General features: G+C 44.3%; 1 protein-coding gene across 3 annotated transcripts in view; it reads left to right on the top strand.

Moving 5' to 3' along the window:
* KIZ (kizuna centrosomal protein) overlaps positions 1-21,296 on the top strand; it is a 129,281-nt gene extending 107,985 nt beyond the window's left edge. For all 3 annotated transcript variants that reach the window (XM_032351559.1, XM_032351558.1, XM_032351557.1), the window contains 4 exons: positions 5,633-5,737; positions 8,574-8,670; positions 18,741-18,784; positions 21,147-21,296. In XM_032351559.1, the coding sequence (XP_032207450.1) occupies positions 5,633-5,737; positions 8,574-8,670; positions 18,741-18,784; positions 21,147-21,250 (350 nt within the window). In that variant the 3' untranslated portion in view covers positions 21,251-21,296. The remainder of the gene's footprint in view (positions 1-5,632; positions 5,738-8,573; positions 8,671-18,740; positions 18,785-21,146) is intronic.

The following is a 21,296-nucleotide window of genomic DNA, read 5'->3' on the forward strand; positions in this document are numbered from 1 at the left end:
ACTAATAGGAGGAAGCATTTCTCTGGAGTTCTAAGACACAGGCTGGAAAGTGAAACCTTAAGGGGCCACCTAGGCCTCCAGTTTGCAGACTGCAGTTAATTTGCAGTTGAGAAAACTCAAGTCTTTTTTTTTTTTTTTAATTTTACCCATCTATCTGAAAGAGAAAGAGCACATGAACAGGGGAAAGGGGCAAAAGGAGAGGGAGAAGCAGACTCCTTGCTGAGCAGAGAGCCTGATGCAGGGCCCCATCTAAGGACCCTGAGACCACGACTTGAGCAGAAAGCAGACATTCAACCGACTGAGCCATCCAGGCACCCCTGAAGTCTTTTCCCTAGGAACCATATTAGCTTTGCCCCTACCTTGCTTAAACATACTAACTTGAATCTCTAGATTTGTTACTTTTGCTTCTTTGTTCAATCATTAAATAACTATGAATTTTCAGGGCAACACAGTGCAACTTTTTTTTTTTTTTTTTTTTACAGTGCAACTTTTAACAGCCTGATTCTTTACTGATCCTTCCTTCCTTTTAGAAAAGCCTGGGCCTGAGTTGCCATAAACCTCATGCCTGTGGCTTTGCCTTTTTGCTTTATAAAGCTGACATCCTAGTCTTCTAAGCCATTCCAGGAGGATATCTGAATTATTGGAGACCCCTAGCAAAAACTGCACCCTTTCCTCCAAAGACTGTGCAGCCTGGTCCCTTTGATACAGATGGCTATTTAAAAATCACACAGCTCTTGCAGCGCCACCCCCACCCCCCCATAATCAACTTTCAACTGAGGAAGCTTTTCCTGACCTCGAACTTATATCCCTTGACTGGAGTTTTTCTCTAAGGGTTCTTGTGAACACAGAAAAACTTGCTCACTACCTTCAAGTTCTAAGGTTACAGGTATGTTCTGTTTGGCCTGTGCAGGGTTTTATTTTTTAAAAAAAGATAGAATTCTGGCAAGAAGTCTGTCCCTCTTTCACACCTGGCAGCAATTGACTGTCACCAGATAACAGCTGTCCTCTCTGGATGCGACATGAGCTCTCCAGCCTGCTGTAGGGCTCCCCTTCCCACCACTCCCACCATGCCAGAGTCCCTTATGTGTGGTACCTGTTTGGCTCTAGAAAGCATCTGCATTTACAGTCCTGTCTTATCCTGTCTGTTTGCAGTATCTGTGTACCTGAACCCTTCTTCCCCTATTTCAACCAGGCTATGCAGCCTTTAGCCTCTCCTGATTATTTTTTTTTTTCACCAAACCATTTTTGGGTGAGCTCCCAGTCCTTCATATGTTGTTTATTGCAGCTCTACTGGCTAAAATAAGGGTGTAGACATTCCATGGAGAGTGACACCCAGCTCTGAGCACCTGATCCCCAACACAGACCTCCTGATGGCCAAAAGCACAGTCTGTTCCAACTCCTCTAGCTGTTTTGGTGTCTCTGGTCCTTTCTCCATTAGTGTTTATTCCTCCAAGTGAATGCATTTAATCCTTTTACTTTTTAAGCTTCACTTTGCCATTAAACCATTGAAGGAATCATGCATGGGGATGGGGCAGGTGATGTGCCCAGCAGTCCTCAGCTTGATTTTGCCGAAACCCTCTATCACTCAGGTCAGGGCAGCTGCAGATAAAATGTATCCGGTGGGCTTCAGTGACTTACTAGAGAAGGCCCATAGAAGGTTTAAGGATCAAATACCAGTGAGGATCCATGGTTGGGAAGGGGGTTGGTCTCTGGTTGAATGGAACAGGAGACATGAGCTCTCTCTCAAAGCAGACTTGGAGCAGCCTTGAAGGGAAAGGCTACAGCCCAGTTACAGAGCCCAAGTCCCTTAAGAAGGAAGGAAGGAAGGGTAAATCTTAAAAGTCCTCATCACAAGAAAAAAAATATGTAACTATTAAGGTGATGGATGATAATTACACTTACTGTGGTGATCATTTCACAGTGCATGCAAATGCTGAAATCATTATGTGGTATACTTGAAACTAATATGATGTTGTATTTCAGTTATACCTCAATTTTAAAAAAGAAGGAAAGAAAACCAGGACAGAAACTAGGTAGAACATGGAAATGGCTGATCTTTCCAGAATAGTTAAATGCTAAGAGTGAACTCACTTCACATTTCTCCCTTGCTAGACTTAGACCAGTAACAATATCAGTACTGTTTAATATTTGGATGGAACATTTAATCCCCCCAAATCTGAAATTACTTTCAACTACTAGCTTGCCATTTTTCACAAAAAACCTCTCCTGAAAATAAAAGGCACATGTCTTCCTGGTCTCTGAGAAGCAGGAGGAGAGCCAGCTCACTGGAGTGAAATGATTTACCTTAAGGTGATAAAGGAGAGGAACCCCAATCCCTGCCTCCAGCTGGCAGGAGCCTCTGTGTTTTCTTGTTGTTAAATGTCTGTCTTTGCTTATCTCTTCCTTGACCAATTAAGTGTAAATGAATGCAGAAATAGCATAGGGTCATTATGCTCTGGACTTAGATCCTAAATGCTAGAAAGATTTTATAAAATAAAAACAAAACAGTACATTTTCCCCTCCTTTACAGTGATGTTTTACCTACTTAGAATCCAGAGGCTCTGTCTTTGATTTTATTAATATCTCACCTCTCTCCAAATAACCTTACAACTCTGAAATAATATGGACATTAGGATTAATTGGAGAGTATTATGATGCCATCCTATTGAAGCTATCCTAGGACAATGAGACTAATCAACAGCAAGAAACACTTTCTGTCCCAGGCCAGCATGCTGCACGCACGCACGCACGCGCGCACGCACACACACACACATTCTGCAGGCACTGTATCTGGTGTTTTATGTATTAAATTTTGCACAAATCTGGTTCCAGTGCACCAAACTGATTTCACAATCCAGCAGTGTTTTAAAATGTTGCCTTAGAAGTTATTATTTTCAGAGTTAAGAGTCCTTGATCTGTACATATTTTAATTATATATCATTTAGCATTCCAAAATATGATGCTCATTTTCAATACTTATTTTTATCTTGATTGATTCTCAGTAGGGCAAGAGAAGTTATATTCTTACTCTTCAGTGTGACAGTAGTTTTAATCCAGTAATAAGGGGCTCATGGTTAAGTTCTTAAATGGAGCCAGCAAACGCAGGAATGCAAGCCCCTGGTGCTGACAGCAGGAATCCTTTTATTTTTGTGGCCGCATTGAAGATACAGCCATGGATCCTTTTTTGTTATGTCTGTGCGATCGGTTTCATTCAGGTATCCGGGAGACCTGATACCTGGTCTGACTTGAGGTGACAGAAAAGGTTATGTCACTCCCGTCCTTTACGTAGCTTTTATTTGTCGTTGTTCCCAACAGTCTTCCCACAGTAACTTGCAGCAGACATGATTAGAAGCCCTTCAGGGCCTCCTGTCCTGTGGACCTGGGCCAGGCCCGGCTGCTGCTGATCCCTCTGGGGCATCTGACTTTGCTCCATCCCTACAGTAAGTCTTGGTTCGATTTTCTCAGCTGTGGGCCTTTTCACACATCCTGTGGCCGCTGGTCTTCCTGGCCCTTCTGCCCTCACCCAGCCTTTCCCCGGCCCTTGTTGCCCTCTAGAGCCAGGAGTGCCTGCAGAGGGACTGGGAGACCAAGGCAGTCAGGGCTGGACTCTTGAATTTGTTCCTCTAGTGACTTCTGCAAAGCCCAGAGAAGAGAGAAATCATTTTAGTAGGATGTGGAGCCTTAACTACAGCTTCATTCAAAATAATGACTGGAATTTGGCCACTTCAGATAAACTCCTACAACAGGTCTTCGAATCTTGAAACCTGGGTTCAACTAAATTGTTTTTTGTTTGTTTTCAGAATTTCTAAAATGTGACAGTTCAAAAAATAATTTGCATGTATTTGAACAGTGTTAACATCATAGGAAGAATTTAAGAAACTTCTCTCTGGGTAGTAGCATATTCTGTATTGGGGTGCCTGGGTAGCTCAGTTGGTTAAGTGTCTGCCTTTGGATCATGTCATGATCCCACAGTCCCAGGATTGAGCCCCATATCAGGCTTCCTGGTCAGCGAGGAGTCTGCTGCTCCCTCCGCCCCTCGCCCCTCACCCCGCACTCTCACGCTTTCGCTCACTCTTTCTCAAATAAATAAAATCTTTTTTAGAAAGAATATCTTGTATTTATGTCTTTTTTTTCCCATAACTAAAACAATTAATAATAATTTATCAGTATCATCAACTATCCAATCAGTGTTCTAATGTTTTTTATAGGTTTTTTTTTCTTCAGTCAGTAGCCAGACTTTACCAACACTCTACATTTGGTCTGGATGACCAGCTAAGTCACTGTTCCAGAAGGGGATTCAATTCATAGTCATACTGGGACAATAGGCATAAACCTGAATTGTCATGGACAAATTGGGATGTCTGGTCACTCTACTTTTTTCTTTAATTGTGATAAAAAAAAATACATAACATTAAATTTACCATCTTAACCAAGTTAAGTGTACAATTCAGTAGTATACAACACAGTCACATCGTTGTGCGACAGCTGCCTGAAACTTTGTCATCTTGTAGAACTGAACTGCTATACCCACCAAACACTGATTTCCCCTTCCCCTTCTCCCCTGCCCTAGTGATCACCTTTCCACTTTCTGTTTCTATCATTTTGACTACTTTCAATAGTCAGTGTCCAGAATGTCATATGTCCAGAATCATACAGTATTTGTTCTTTTCAGACTGCTTATTTTACTTAGCATTGTGCCCTCAAAGTTCATCTGTGTTGTAGCATGTGTTGGGATTTCCTTCTTTTTAAAAGCTCTTAATATTCAGTTGTATGTGTATGCTGCATTTTGCTTATCATCTCTTGATGGACATTTGGGTGCCTTCTGTTTCTTGGCTGCAGGCAACACGGGTGTGCCAATATCTCTTCAAGACCCTGCTTTCAGTTCTTTTGAATATATACTCAGAAGTAGGATTGCTGGATCATGTTGCAGTTCTATTTGTAACTTGTTGGGGAACCTTGATAGTATTTTTCAGAATGGTGGCACCATCTCGAAAACACTCCCGCCAGTAGTGCACAGGGCTCCAACTTTTCTGCATCATTGATAATGCTTGTTATTTTCCGTTCTTTTGATAGTAGCCATCCTCATGGGTCAGATGTGATTATCTCATTGTGTTTTTCATTTCCATTTCCCTAATGATTGTGATTTTGAGCATCTTTTCTTGTGTTTATTGGCCATTTGTATGTCTTCTTTGGAGAAAGTCTGTTCAGGTTCTTTCCCCACCTTTTCACTGGGTGGTATCAAGTTGTTGGAGTTCCTTATATATTCTGGATATTAACCGCTAATCAGATATGTTATTTCAATCATTGTCTCCCATTCTGTAGGCTGCCTTGTCACTATGTTCACTTTTTTCCTTTGACATGCAACAGTTTATAAGTTTGTTAGAGTTCCATTTGTCCATTTTTAATTTTGTCAACTCGGTTTCACCATGGTATCATCCAAGAAGTCATTGCCAAGTCCAATGTCCTGAAACTTTTCTGCTATGTTTTCTTCCAGGGATTTAATAGTCTTAGGTCTTGTGTTTAAGTCTGTAATCCATTTCGAATTGATTTTTGTGTGGTATAAGGCAGGGGTCCAAATTCATTCTTTTGCATGTGGATATCCACTTATCTGTGTCTTTTCTTAAATCTGTAGAAACAAAAGCCTACCAGTTGCTGAAGCAGTCTACCCTGCAGGATAATATAAATCACACTGAAGACAGATTCCAAAAGGCAGATGTTTCTGTATTACAGCTATCAGGTAAGCAGGGCATACTCAGCACCTGAAGCCAGTGTCCGGGGGACGGGCTGGCAACTGGTGCTGTGTTCAGGCAAGGGCGGTCATCCTTGGAAGGTTTCTGGGGATTGCTCTGTAACAAATTGTCACCAGGTCAGACTAAACCAGTACTTTTTCAGTTCTTAATGAATAACAGTTTAGAAGTCCCCCCTCCTAGATATGTGCTGGCTCCCAGCATGGCAACAAAGAGCTAAAAAGACCCTCAGATTCTACCTGGGATGTTGTGATAGTAACTCCACTGGATATACCCCAAATTCCTTCCCTTCCCTACATTTCCCAGTTTCTTAATCATCAATGGGAACATCATGCTGGGCCACCTTCCCTCCCCAGAATGTTGGAGGACTTAGAGCTCTTTAAATGAAAATACTCTAAATCACAGTAAAACTAAATTTTAAGCTTAAATATAGTTCCTTCAACATAGGATTTTTTTTTAAAGATTTTATTTATTGATTTGACAGAGATATCACAAGTATGCAGAGAGGCAGGCAGAGACAAAGGAAGGGAAGCAGGCTCCCTGCTGATCAGAGAGCCCAATGCGGGGCTCAATCCCAGGACCCTGGGATCATGACCTGAGCTGAAGGCAGAGGCTTTAACCCACTGAGCCACTCACGCACCCCTTGTTGGAACTGTAATTTTCTTTGTTTTCATACATTCTGTTATTGTATTTTTATTGTTCTTAGTGGTTTTTCTCTTATTACACATTTTTTTTTTAGTATGAGTCACCTCAGCTCCCTTTGAGAAAGTAAATGCATTAAAGTATGTTTTAATGACTTTCTTATTTTTATATAAACAATCATGTCTTAATTTCACCTACCAGAATAATGATTTTTTTTTTTAATCACGTAATTCCCAATCCACATCCGGGTTTCCCAGTTGTCTCATGAGACAGACTGTTTTTTTTGGAGGGACGTACTTACAGTGGTTCAGACTTCACTTGTCTTTGGGGAGCTATTTCCTAGATAATATTAGTGTTAGAATCAGTTGCTGCAAAGTTCAGTTATTTTGGTTGTTTTGAGGATGCAGTGAGTCACTGCAGGTTAAATGCCCAGCACAGCACCTGTGAGAGAAAAGTCCTCGAAGAGCATTGGTGGTGGTGACCTCATCTCCACAAACATGAGACCATGCTGTCTGTTGCTGTAGAAAGCAGGACTTTGGAAAGATACAACACTTGTGAACCCTCAACTGGACTTTTCATCCCCTTCTTCACATTTGAGTCACAGAACTAGAGTCCAGAGGGATCTTAGAAAGTATTTCTCTAACCCCTCATGTTACAAATGGGGCCTCAAGAGGGTGAGGCCTCTCTCAGAGCAGTACAGCCCATCAGCAAACAACACGTTTGGAAGATGACTCCACAAATCTGTTTGTGGTAAGTATATTTGCTATAGTTCATTGGACAGGTTCAAAGGATAAGTAAATTTGACATAAATTATAGCATGTATATCAAGTGGCTTGGTACTATTTATATAGTAATAACTAGTATATCCATTGATTAACCTATTCTTAAGTGAAGTGATAGGTTGTATCATTAGGCACCCCTACATTCAGTTTCCTTGCCCTACCCTCAAAATGATGCTGTTTGCTTTGCAAGTGTCCAGATTTTCTAGCACTGGGATCACAGAAGTGTTTCTCATGGTCCTGGCTTTCGTTGTAGTTAGATGCTGCTTCTGGCATTTGCTTTACCTTTGGTTATGATTACTTTTTCACATTCACACCCACTGTGATCCCAGGAACTTCTCTGAGCTCCAAAGAAAAGCAGGAAGTGGGCTGGGAGGGCAGAGGGAAATGGAAGCCATGCATCCCTGTTAGACCTTACAAGTTTGTTACACATAGTAGCAGGGGTGTGCACCCTCAACTCTAACTATGGAAGAAGTGCAGATTTCAGTTACTTTTTGTGTCAAATGTCTTAGGCTGTGTCTCTGGACCTGTCACGAAGGCAAGCCACTTAAACCTTGTGCCTTTGTTCTCATGTCTGAAAAGACCTCGTCTTTTTAAGCATGTGGGGACTCTCTTCGGGCAAATGTGGACACCTTGTTAAGCACATCACTTGGCTATGGAGGTTCTTTGAGGTCAGAAGCTCGGCCGGTGCGTTTCCCAGCGATGCCCGTGCACTCTCCATCCATGATACTAGTGACCACCAGTTCAGAATCAGACTGGTAGCCGACACCTCCAGGGGCACCCAGGAGGTGGGGGGGCAGGCCTGCCCTGTGGGGACGGTCTGGTCCCCCCTCTCCAGGGAAGAGATAGATTGTGCATCTTCCCATCAACCTTTTCATGCTGGGTAAAGAGTGGCCTTGATGGCTTTTAATCGAGGTTCATTCTTCTCAACAAGATGGGAAAAAGAGGATTTGGCAGAGGGGTAACTGTCACCCTGGGGTGTCAGTGATTTCTGAGACCTGGTTCCCAGCACCCATCGTTTTGGTGATCTCTCACTGCCCGTGTCCACATGTTACAACAAGGTGGATTATCAGTGCTTAGTGCCAGGGAAGAGATCCATGTGTGTACTTGTGTGTCTTGGTCATTTAAAATAGAGCTCTTTGAGTGATTTTTACTTTTTTGTGGTTTCAGTTTGTCCCCAAAACATCCCCCCACCACCACAAACACACACACACACACACTTCCTTTCAGTATGCTGCCAACGTGTTCCTTGCCTCAGAAGCTCCTTTGCCTTCTGTGGCTTGAACAGCATCTTCCCCGTCAACGTTTGTTTCACCAAAGTTATTGTGCGGCTGCTGCTCCATTCAGTGCATTTCTTCGCTGTGTGGTGACCAGCACTCACTCTCCACATTTGTGCTTATCACAGGTTTGAACATTGGCAGTGGGACATTCAAGACAAAGACAACTAACAAAATCGTGTCGGAGGCTAGTTTTTCATCGAGCAAAGGAAGTCCTTTGTCAAGGTAAAGTCGTGAAAGCCTTTCTGAACAGCGTCGACAAGATGAGAAATGTCACTCCGTAATGAATGAAACTCTGGCTGCATATTATTTTGTTGTGTGACTCAAGGGAAGGTTACGGTTTGGGGTTTTGTTGATCTGAAATAACAGTAGAAACTTCAGTCTACCTTTGAAAATATTTGCACCAGAGCCAAGCATTGTTTTGCAGCTGTTGTTTCGTTGGTTTAAGACTCAATTGACACCTCAGTGAACCACAAATTAGCGTCTACAGCTGCTCGCAGTAGGGCTGCTTAGAGACCACACAATGAAGGGTGTCGGAAAAGGGCAGAGAGAAAACATCGGGCCTTAAAAGAAATAAAGTGGCCTGTTTCTTCTTCCTGAGGCGGCTGACATATATACTGGCAATTGCCTGGGATTTGTTTTCGTATTCCTCTTTTTCACCAAGCCTTTGGGCTGGGTTACCCTTTCCTTTCCTGCAACTTCCCTGCTTATTGTCCATAAAGAACAAAATTTATACTTTCACATCTGTGGAAAATGTAGCCCTTCTCTTAAGTTTTCCAGGCAACAATATGTGAGTTGGTGAGTTGTGTGCTGGATTTGTCTCCAACATGAAATACAGACCATGCGGTAGCATTGGGTCAAAAAGAATTTATCAGTGGGGACAGAAGCAGTTGTCTGAGGAGATACCTACCGTTTTGGCTTTGGGCTGCATGTTGCTTAAAACTGCACAAATTTCCTTTTGTGATAACAGTTCTCATTTATGCGATGTCCTCTAGATGATTGTGTTACTTTTTAATTAACTTCTTACCCTGATGAAATTTTAAAACAGAAACTACATATCTAATGTCATATATGGTGTCCTATAAGATAAAATGATTTGATCCAGAAATCTAGTATTTTTTAAATGCTTTCACTTTTATTTTGAAAAACATTGTAAAAACAAAAAAAAAATGTGATATTTTTAGGACTCAGAATATCTTGAAATGACATTCTAAAATTAGATCGTTCATTTAGAAACCTGACAAGTTCAATTTTAGAAAATCACTCATGTAGTTCTCAGAAATTAGCATCTGTAATACCTGGGTTTTCGTCCTTGTTTTTGAAGGAAGTGGGAGGAAATGAATCATGGAACAGGAAGAGTGCTGAAGTGTTCTATTTTTTGGGTTATACTGTAAATTCAATTCTGGGTCTTCTAAAGGAAATTTTAAAGGTAGTGAGTTCTACAGGTAGTTTCAGGGCATCCTATTACCATTTGGCTGAATAACGTATCCTATAATTCTTAAAGATTGTTAGAAGTGGCACGCATTGCATGGAGCACTGGGTGTGGTGCAAAAAACAATGAATTCTGTTACGCTGAAAAGAAATTTAAAAAAAAGTTTCTTAGAAGTGCTCTTTTCTGTTATATCTTAAGGGCACAGAAAAGCTCAATTCTTCTTTAACTTGTCTTTATAGGTATATACACCTGAGGCAGTTTTAAAATACAGAAAGCAGCTGGGCCCCAAGAACATTAACTCGGTCTTGTGTCTGTATGTTACTAAAGTAAATTCACACTTTCTTCCCCCTTCATTCTGAAGCAAGGACGTATCGTTCCTACGTGAAATTATTTTTCTAAATAAATTACAAGTCATCTTATCACCCCCCTTTAAGAAGGTGGGAAAAATCAAGGAATCTTTGGTTCTAGACCCTTGGTAATAATCCGGTGATGAAAAGGCCTGGATGTTGAGTGTGTGGGTTCGGTGTGCTGTATGTCATGGTGTGGTTGCTGTGCTGGGTTTGGTGTTGTTAGTATAGCACCCTGGGCTTTGGAGAGCTCTAGGTTTGTGGTTTGTGCCTGGATTCACTGAAATTTCTTAGAGGCTTACATTTAAGGATCCCACTTACTGCAGTCACTCCTCGTGCTTTATTGCTTTTACAAGTGGTCTCGAAACCCAGTACTTGAGAATAAACATAACAGTGCGGTGCTGCTGTAGCACTTTTTTAAAATTCTTCTTTGCTCTATTTTGTCAGTGAGCTGATGAGCAACCTCAAAAAAAAAAAAAAAAAAAAAAAAAAAAAAAAAAAAAAAGACCCTGCTGGACCTTAAAAAAAAAAAAAAAAATGGCTTCCTCTGATGTCCTAGAGACAATAATTATGATGTGCTAGTTAAGCCCAAACTACAGCTGAGGGATTTTACTTTAAAGCAGCGGCTTGGGTGCAAAAATGCATTTATAGCTCTTTGTCTGCACCTCATTATGTGTGGGCCTGATTCATTAAGTAATTGGTTTGCAGTTGTTTACATGAGTATTAAGGCCTTCTTTTCAGCCGCCTTTGAGAGATACATTGTGCAAATGTTGCCTGTGATGAATGCAGAATGAGGGCCAGAGGGTCCGTCCTATTGGCTAAACAGTGCACTCTGTTGAAAAGCCAGAGAAAGGGATTGGGTGCTGCTTTGCATAGCAATGACTTTCTTAATAAGCGTTACAGATTAATACACACAAGCTATAAAAGATGCAAAGAGATACTCTTAGCACATTTATACATGCTCATTTCATTGTGATGGTGGTGGGATCCGGGTGCTTTCATATTCCGTTTTTCTGAGCAGCAGCTTCAGTGCATGAGCCGTAATAGAATCCGATGTTTATTGTATTATAAATCACGGGCAAGTAGGCAGATCGGCAACAGTTTATTATTAAAGATTCTTTCAGTGTAAATCTTTTTCTACCATTGTATTTGCTTCAGCAAAATCATTTTGTGGTTGAGTGGGGATGAAAGGCATAATGTACGAAGGAGTGAGTCCTAATAGGAAGCCGTTCTCCGAGTAAAGACCACTTGTTCCCTTTTGTTCAGGGGTGCATGCCAGAGCTTCCTCTCCTCTGCAAACATTGTCTCGCTTTACCTTCCTCAGGAAGCAGTTTTCATGCTCCGGGATCCATTTATTCAATGGAGAGTATATTTTAACAGCCTGTCGTGTATAACTTCAGTTTACTGGCCAGATCGAGATAACATTTTACGGGAAGAAAAGGATGTGTGCTTGCAACATAATTGCCTGGGGGAAAGGTAGCAGAAGTCACCCAGGCGCAGCACCCTGGCGGGGCCACTGTGGGTGGCATTCTGTGCCCACCCTGCAGCCACACACGTGGCCAGTGGAGGGCGCTAGGTTGCAGCTGATGCTCTGGTGGGGACCCTGGGAACACTCTTCTTGCCTGGTCACTGTGCCATTTTCCCTTGGGCTAATACAAAGATCACAAGGAATCAGTACCAGTGAAATAAAAATGCAGTTTCTGGAAGTCCTTTAGGCTCTCCTATTAAAGTCCCCATTCCCCGTCTCTGGCTAAACAAATCTACATTCTCCTTAAATGTCATTGAATAAGCAGCTGCCTAAATATCCTCCATGTTTCTTCTCACAAACCCACATACTTTATTTTTTCTACACTGAGCATGGAAGAGCCAGTCCCTTGCTTGACTAGCTGAAGGGAAGGAGTTAACAAGTTGACCCCCACAGGCAGCTTTACAAAAAAAAAAAAAAAGGCATCTGCTGCAGGGCCCCTGGCTAACCATCAGGGGGCGCTCGGACTTTGTCAAATTAAAAGTGTGTCTGCTTTCCGTCTGCTCTTAAGAAAACTTGAAATTACTGTTTACAAAGATTTGTTGGCATACCTGTGGGGTTTTTTTCTTCCTGAATTATTTCATTCCTTCTGTTTTTCAGAAGTATATGTCTCCTCTAAGAAAAATTCTAGCCGAAGATGCAGTTTGAGACATTTTAATACCAATTCTAGCTAACAGTCAAATCATTAAAATTAGAAGTCGGTCTATAGATCACACCTTTTATTTTAATCTTTTTTTTTTTAATTCTATTTTTTTTTTTTTTTTACAGAGATCACAAGTAGGCAGAGACGAAGGCAGAGAGGGGTGGGGAAGCAGGCTCCCTGCTGAGCAGAGACCTCCCCCAGAACTCTGGGATCATGACCTGAGCCGAAGGCAGAGGCTTTAACCCACTGCGCCACCTAGGCACCCCTATAGATCACATCTTCTTACTAGTTATTTTCAGTCTTAAAGTAAGAGCCTAGAACCAGAAGGGCACTTGCCAGTAGGAGACCCTCCCAATTGTCCCCACGACCATACACCCTGCTCTCGGCAGGATCCGTCCTAATAGTCTCATTGCCAGACTCTGCTGACATGACCTCAAAGTCACAGTAACTTGGGTAGCTTGTTAATAGGCTGTGGACGCATTTTTCCTTTAAAGCAATGATACTGACCATGAGGTTGAAAGTCATTGTGTTACTAATATTGGGATATCCCCCAGGACTGACTGTTTTCCAGATTCCTCTTCCCATGGCCCCACTCAAGTACCATGTGTCCCATCATCTGCAGTGCCCCCCAGCCTGTTCCCACATGCCCTATGCCCACTGGACAGCCTCATGTCATGTCCTCATACAACCTGCTGCATCATATGCACCAGCTTCTAGTCTTGCTCTTTTGCTGGAATGTTTCTGCCCCACTCTTTCACTTGGCCAATGCCCACTAGACTGTCAAGGTATAACTATTAACTTTCTAAAAGTTTCCTAAGCAGAGGATCTGGTCATACAGTATGCCCCTGTTGTGGCACCATGGCTAGTTCTAGCATCATCTGTAACATAGGGTTGGTAGCCATTTGCAGGTACCTTGCCCCCCACTGTGAGCTCCTCACTAGGGCCTGGGGGGATTTTGTTGGTTACCAGTGCTCAAAAACCATAGAACTTGCTGAGTGTGTGAACATCTGTATATAGCTCTACTGTTCACTTGGGCATTTGTCTTAGATGCTCTCACCTCTGGGCGGCATCATGTACCCTTTCCACAGGGAGCTTTCCACAAAGGTCTCTGCACAAGCGTGTGGAAGAGGAAAGGCCATGTGCACATGCACGTTTCCCAAGGGAGACTGTTGCAGTCAACTTTGACTGTGTACGCTCTGCTCACACACTCTACATTTGGCTTCCAAGAAGCACACTAGGTGTACACATTTTGAGTGGCTTCCTGGAATCCTTACCTGACTGCCATCCTGTCTGTTGGAGAAAGGATGTCTGGCTCCTGGCCCTGAATTTGACAAGGGCTTGTGGGCTCTTGGCACACGTTAGGGGCTTGGCTCTTGCCCCCTAATTCTGCTGCCGTCAATTCTTGGCCCACCCTGCAGTTGCCTTTTTTGGCTGATGTCACAGTTCTTATTTTGCTGTCTGTCTCCCCAATGAAGCATGAGAGGCCCAGGCAGAGGTGAAATGTGTCTTGCTTATGGCTGCAGGCCCAGCACAGAGCTGATGTGTAGTGTCACCTGTACGGGATTTATGAGAGAGAGAATGAGTGAGTGAGCAAACGAGTGAGTGAGCAAACGAATGAACAGCCCATTGGAGAGGAGAGGTTTGGCCCATCTGCATGTACCAGGCCCAGCAGAGGCAGTTCCCTAGTCTCTTCCCCGTCCCACCCATCAGGCTCCTCAGGGAGGAGACTTCATGCGTCTTGGGCCTGTTGCCTTTCAGTCTGTCCCCAGACTTTCCCTTTCCTTAGCCACTGTGCCAGAGGACCTGTCACCTCCACTTAGACCCCATGACTGCACATCACTAAACCAAGCACATGCCCTTGTTCACCCAAAAGCTGTAAATGTGTGGCAGGGCCACCCCCTGAGACCTACTGCTCCCAGGCTGTTGAGCGTGATTGTCTCAAAGCTGACCAGGACACTGCAAGGAAGACCTTACTACCCCCATTTTGCGGACAGAAAACAGATGCTCAGAGAGGTAGGGCTTACCCAGGGCCACACAGGGAGCAGAGTTGAGCATGGGGGCTGGGGATGGGGGGTGGGCAGAGGCTCTCTGGCCCCAGAGCTGGCACTGTATCCCATCAGCAGTCCAACACTGGGATAGGGACCAGTACCAACGTAGGTTCTCCCCACCCTACTGTGTGACCATTTTTCACCGGTTCCTGTGGGGAAAGGTCTTTGCAATGCATGCCTTAGGGAAGTATCCGTGAGCCAGGAGGACCTCTGCCCCACCTCGTCCCCTCCATCTGCTAGCACTGTGTGTCTTGAGACACATCCCGCTCAGCCTCCCGGGCCCTACCACCTAGACAGTGAAAGTGCTGGATTGATAATCAAACCATAAATGCCCTGCTATAATTTAATAATAGATTTCCTAGAAACTCATAGGCTTTCCTTAGCTCATTTTTACTCTACTTGTTGGTTCCACAAAGCAAAACTTCATGTTTACAATAGACCTTGCCATCTAACTGTGTTGATATTGACTGTGTTAATCTGATTAACTATTTCTAGCTACATTAGCCTTGTACTGCTATAAAATGGACAGTCGGCGCCCATAATTTCAACTATTTCTTTAGTACTCTGTGTGTTGCCATGATTGCACACGTAGTGCCAGGTGCTGCTCTCAGACTGTAACCTATTAAGACCCTGGCCAACCTTAATGTCTCAAGTTTAGCAAGGATGAACACAAAAGTGACTTTGACTTGAGTTCCCCAATCTGATTTATCAATGACAGGGGATTTATAAACAATTACTGAAATTCATCACAAATAAGATAGCTTGCTGGATAGAAAGAGGGAAGCTATGTGATAAGGCCAATACGGCATAAGGTTAACAATTGAACATCCCCTTCATGGGTACATGGTATTTACTGTACAGCTAAGGGGAGAAATTGCCAAACCTACTGGGAAAATCTGCAGCATTTAAAAGCAAAGTCTAAAGTCTAACCATGGGAAATAGTCAAGTCTGCTGTCTTGGATCCCAGGAGTTACCATGAAGACTGAAGGGGAAAGGCAGGCCCTTTGATGGGCTGCAAGTATGGCACGCGTCACCCGTGCAACAGGCTTGGTGCACTGTGGCCCCAAGGCAAAGTCCAGGCCTGGCCGCCGCCTGGTCCTGTACAGCCAGCTAGCTAAGAGTGGTTTTTATATTTTTAAATGGTTGGGAGGAATCCAAAGAAGAATAATGTTACATGACACCTAAAAGTCCTGGGAAATTCAAATTGTAGTGCCTGCCTATAGAGGTTGAATTGTAACAGTTTACACATTGTTCACAACTGTTGTCATGCCACAACCACAGAAGTGAGCAGTTGTGACTAAGACCAGATGGCCCACAACGCCCAAGGCGTTTGCTCTCTGGCTCATTAAGGCAAACCTCTGCTAACCTGGGCATTATAAGATGGAAATGTTACTTGCGTTCTCTCAGGGAAGATGAAGCAGTCCGGTTCCAAGCATGTGTGACAGGCTATGGCGACCCTATCTCATGGCCTGTAAGACTAACTCTTCCATTTTTTTCTGCTTTCCAAACTGAAAATGTTTGGTCTCTAATTTGCTGTAGTAGCTAGACAAATTGGCTATATCTAGTTCCGGGGAATGTTCTCCCACCATGCCCATGGGCCTCGTCTGAGCTTTACATGTTAGGTATAGCTCCAAAAGAAACGTTGACCTGAAGAATTGTGCAATTCAGATCAACTTTGGGGTGTCACGCACTTTCTGGCATGCAGAGATGGCTTCCTCCAGGGAAAAATAATTTCCCCAAAGATGTGGGGATGGAGTAGGAAACACCTAGAGGCATTTTCCACCTTTCTCAGTAGGTGAACCACACATGTTTAGTTCTGCAACATATTTCTTGCACATTTCCAATAAGAAACTTAAACCTGATTCTGAAATCCCATAAGCAGAAACCTGCAAATCAAATGCTTTGTCAGCATATATCAGCACATATTGGTCAGGTGTCTTTAAGCAGGGCCCTGCTCTTAGTGAGGTTCCTCTTTTCATTCCACACATAATCCCCAAACACCCACTAAGTGCAAAGCACTGGGTTACCCTGAGCCAAACAGGTAGGGTCTGTGCCCTCACAGAGCTCATACTCTGGAGGGGGCGTGATCACACATGTGTTCGTTACACAGATGCTTGTGAAGTGGCAACTTGGATGAAGATTACTATCGTGGCGGTGGTGCAGGAGAGGAGCAATGGGTAGGTTGTAGCAGAAGGACCCAACCAAGTCTGGGGATCAGCCTTGGAGGTACTGTTCAGGATTTAGGGCTTTTGCCCAAAAACAACAGGAAGACATCAAGGGTCTTTAGCGAGGAAGTGGAGTGATCAGGTTTGTGTTTTGACGAGTTCACTCTTGCTTCTGAGTGGAAAATGGACTGTAGGGGATGCAGTGTTTGTGGCATCACCTACTAGGGGTGGTTACAAAGTGTAGACAGAGATGCTGGTGTAGTTGGCTGGGTAGCAACAGTGCAAAGGGAAGAGCAAGGACTTCACGAAGTACTGGGAGGCCTATTGGCAGGACCTAAGGGCTGATTGGGTGTAGGAGGGCAGAGGAGTGGAAGGGGTTGGGGAGGGAACAGAGGCTCCAGGTGCTCTTGGCTGAGATAGGAGGGGCTTGGCCCAGCAGGGGAAGTGAACCACACTGGGGAGATCGTGAGTTTGGTAATGGATGGGCGTGTTGACCACAAGGAACTTTGAAAGCATCGAAGTAGAGCTAGCACATGAGCACTGGACATACTTCTGAAGCACAGAGAAGTGGTGGGGGCCATAGTGCCCTTGTTCTTTCCAGGGGCTCGCCACTACCACACCCTACCACATCCTCCTTCTCCATCGCGGCTTGTGAGGTCCACTCCAGCTTTCAAAGCAGGATCCAGGAGGTGCCCTGCAGGCACCCATCACCTACCCTGTGCTCCAGGTTCTCCCAGCCCTTGGCACTCTTGCCCTCTTCCCCTGCAACTCTCATTACTTGGACTACACCTGGAAAATTAGCCTCTCTGTACCACCAGCATTGTCAAATCCACCTCTGCCCCTCCATCTGGACCAGTGTCTGTATGAAATGGGAAGTAGGTAAACAGTAGACAACACCCAACCCAGTAGTTGCATCTAGAGTGTGTGTGTGTGTGTATGTGTGTGTCTGTGTGTGTATTAGGGGTGGGGAGGGGGCTAGTACTTCGTGTCAGATGGACCCATGTGGATGGCGGCCACCTTCCCTGTCACCTCTGTGACTGCTGGTGAGTACCAGGCCCTCTTTCATGGCCACAGAGCTGGCCCATGGGGAAATAGTTGCAGGTAGCTGAGGTCATGGCAGATCATGAAACAGGCACCAAGTTTAAAGGGAGTGTTGGCAGATTTTGAACCCAGAAAAATGATACCTGAGTGGAGCTTATTCTACAGAAAAAGAAACAAACCAACTCGATAAATTATGGCAGCTCTGGCCAACAGCAGGTTTTTAAGCATAGGTTAACCATAGGGAGGGAGAAGGTGAGTTTACAAGGTTTCCTATATCAGGGGAACTGGGGTTCTAACCCTGAGCAGAGACCGTGCACATTGGGGTCTGTATTCTTCATTTTACTCATCTAAAAGCCTGGACGGAATCTGTTTTAATGAAACAGTCTATCAATCTGATGCCAGTGAATACCTTGGCAGGAGCACATTACTCGGTATTAGATGCCACAGACACTAGCATTTTGTGCATGGGATACTTAGAAACCTACACACTGGTGTCCAGAATACTTACATTTCTCAAGTATTTTACTTTTAGCTTGTCTCAAAGTGCCAAAACTTTGCCCGTTCTTGTTTTTGAGAGGGCTGTCAACAGGAAGTCCGTGCTCTGCCTCACTGCCTGTGGGCTCCTTGTCCAATGCTACAAGCTGTGCCCACAGGAGCAGTCTGATCCGGTCTCTGAAGAACCAGCAGAGAACACACTCAGAGACCCTATGATGCTGTCGCAACAGCGACCCACCCACCATGGCAAATACCTCTGGCCACCATAGTCCTAACATTTTCTTCTTGCTCTTAAGACTTGAAGAATATAGGGTCCTGGGATCGAGCCCGACATTAGGCTCCCTGCTCAGCAAGGAGACTGCTTCTCCTTCTCCCTCTGCCGCTCCCCCTGCTCATTCTCTATCTTTCTCTCTGTATCTGTTTGTCTCCAACAAATAAACAAAATCTTAAAAACAAAACAAAACAAAAAACGTGGGGAGCACGCATAAAATGCCTGGCCTTTCAGTGCATCACACGGACTTCGCTCATGTGCTCATTGCAAAAATATCAGTCTGATAGGACTATTTTTTCAGGACTTAGGCTATTTCTTTATTTTTCAGGCATGAAAATGAAAAGAAACTACCTACCACTTTAGAGTCTAAAGGTAAGAGAATTCATTTTGTGTTTTACTGAGAGTTGTTGGGCACCTTTTATCTGTTTTCTGAACCCTCACGTAAGGGCTTTGAGGGTGCCTGTGATCACAGGGGGCCCTTGCAGCCCTCCCCAGGGTGGCATAGTCTCTGAGGGGATTGGAGGGTCTGCTCGAGGCACAGTTCTTCAGTGACAGGGCCGGGACCTGACCACACATGGGGGTGCCACTGGGCCACAGTGGCTTAGCATTCTAATTCACAAGTATGAATTTGCATGGTATCCTGGCCTCCACATCCAACTGATTGCCAACATTGGTATATTCTACCTGTGAAATACTTTTTGCCTCTGTCCCCAACCTCACAGCTAATACCCCACAAATACCCACTGCTCATGATATGACAGGGCTCCTTAACTGGTTTCCTCACATCCAATCCCTCCCCAAGTCCTGAATGCCTTCTACCTGGCCACCAGCATCTAAAACTTCACTGAGCCTTCTTACTTTCCTAGTTAAAAATTGCTAGTGCCCTCCACTAGGTGCAGGATAGAGTCTCTAACTTTATCCCTTTGTGGTCTGGCCCTTCCTTACTTTCCAGCTGTGTTCCTTCCAAGGTCTTGTCCTCTTCGGGTCAGGTCACAACCAGCTTTTTCCAAATATAAGGCATACCTTGGAGGTATTGCAGATTTGGTTCTAGACCACTGCAATAAAGCCAAATAAAAATTTTGGTCTCCCAGTGCCTATAAAATTGTATTTACACTATACTATAGTTTCTTGAGTGTACAACAGCATTATGCCTACAAAAATGTTAATCAGCATTAATTTAAAATACTTTAAAAATAATTAAACACTTTATTGCTAAAAGATGCTAATCATCATCTGAGCTTCAGCAAGTCATGATCACTGATCACAGGTCCCTCTATGAAGTATAATAATAACAGAAAGGTTTAAAATAATGAGGGAATTACCAAAATGTGACACAGAGACACAAGGTGAACAAATGCTGTTGAAGAATGGTGCCAATAGATTTGCCTGATGTAGGGTTGACACAGACCTTGAATTTGTAAAAAACCCAATCTTTGAGAAGCATAGGAAAATGTGGTGTGCCTGGATACCACACTTGTTCCTCTGTGCCTTTGCTCATGTGGTTTTTCCCTTTTCCTTAGCACCTTGAGTTCTTATTCAGCTTTGAACCCCCAGCTCACAGGGAGACTCTCCCCCACCTCGCAGGCCAGCACGATGGCATGTCTCCTGTGGAGCTTGGGCTTGCTCTGCTCATGTCAGCTTAGACCCCCTTCCCGGGTGGCCTGTGATCGAGAGCATGGGTGTGAATCCAACAACCTGGGTGGGACTGGTAGCTTGAGCACCCTGTAATGCTGCGATTGGGACCAGTCTCCACCTGTTTGCTCAGTAGATGGAGGCTTTCCAAGGTTGGAAAAGGGTGAAATGGGACTGGATATAAGAAGTCATCACAGAATGGCAGTGAGTACAGCAGAGATATCAGTGGTCATGGAGATGGTCAGTGTAGCAGACTGTGTCCTCCCCACATCCTGACTGGCCAACTTGGAGATTACAGTGCAGTTCATAGGCACGCTTGTGGCCTTTGGTGGCCGTAGGCAGTGTTCATCTGCCTGAGGGCTTTGTCTGGCCATGGGAGCATGCCCAGCCCCCACAGGGCCGCCCAGAGTGCCAGGGAGTGGATCTCCTACTTGAGAATAACCCCCAATGAGAAGAGGAAATTGGTCAATAAATAACCCCAGCTCCTTACTCTTTGTTGAGACAGTTTGAGGGAAGTTCTGGTCTCTCAGAGGGTGCCCTATAGGACTGGGCCCCCTTGTGCCCTGCCCGCTCCCTCATGAACACACCCTCCGTTGGTTTCCTTTCTTCCCGCATTGCTCTTCTAGCCTCTCCTGTGGTTCCCAGGATCACCTCCCAAGTAAACCATGTGCACGCACAACCTGGTCTCAGCACACAACTCATGCTCTTCTCCCTGTGCCTTCCCTTCTCCCCTTTGCTCTTGTGGGGACCAGAGGAGATCAAAGGGCAGGAGCAACTGAGCTGAGGCAGTCCCAGGCCTGACGAAACACCCAGCTAACCCTGCTTCCATGGTAATCCTGGCCTTAAAGACCCATCCTGAAGCAAGGTTCTGGGCACAACAAAAAGGAAGGAAATATTCTGCAGTGTTTTCCATAGAACACACTGAAATGTGCGAATGAGTGCTGTACTGACACGCATTCCAGATGCATCTGTCAGGTTCATCCCTCCTTGTCCCTAGTAGGTCTTTTGCAGGCCAGTGGTCCGGTCTGATTAAACTATTTGGCTGATGAAGTCCAGCTGTTTAGATGGAGAGATACTATTACTGTCTGGTTTTCTCTTCCAGCCTTCTGGGGTGAGTCTGATGACAGTAACTCAGAAATTGAAGCTGCTTTACGTCCTAGAAACCATAACACATCCGCTGATGATTTTGATGATTTTTATGACTAATAAGCAGTAACAACTGTTGGAAATAAAGTCATTAAACAAACTAAAA

Source organism: Mustela erminea, chromosome 7, assembly GCF_009829155.1.
Source record: "Mustela erminea isolate mMusErm1 chromosome 7, mMusErm1.Pri, whole genome shotgun sequence".
In the NCBI taxonomy this organism is placed as follows: Eukaryota; Metazoa; Chordata; class Mammalia; order Carnivora; family Mustelidae; genus Mustela; species Mustela erminea.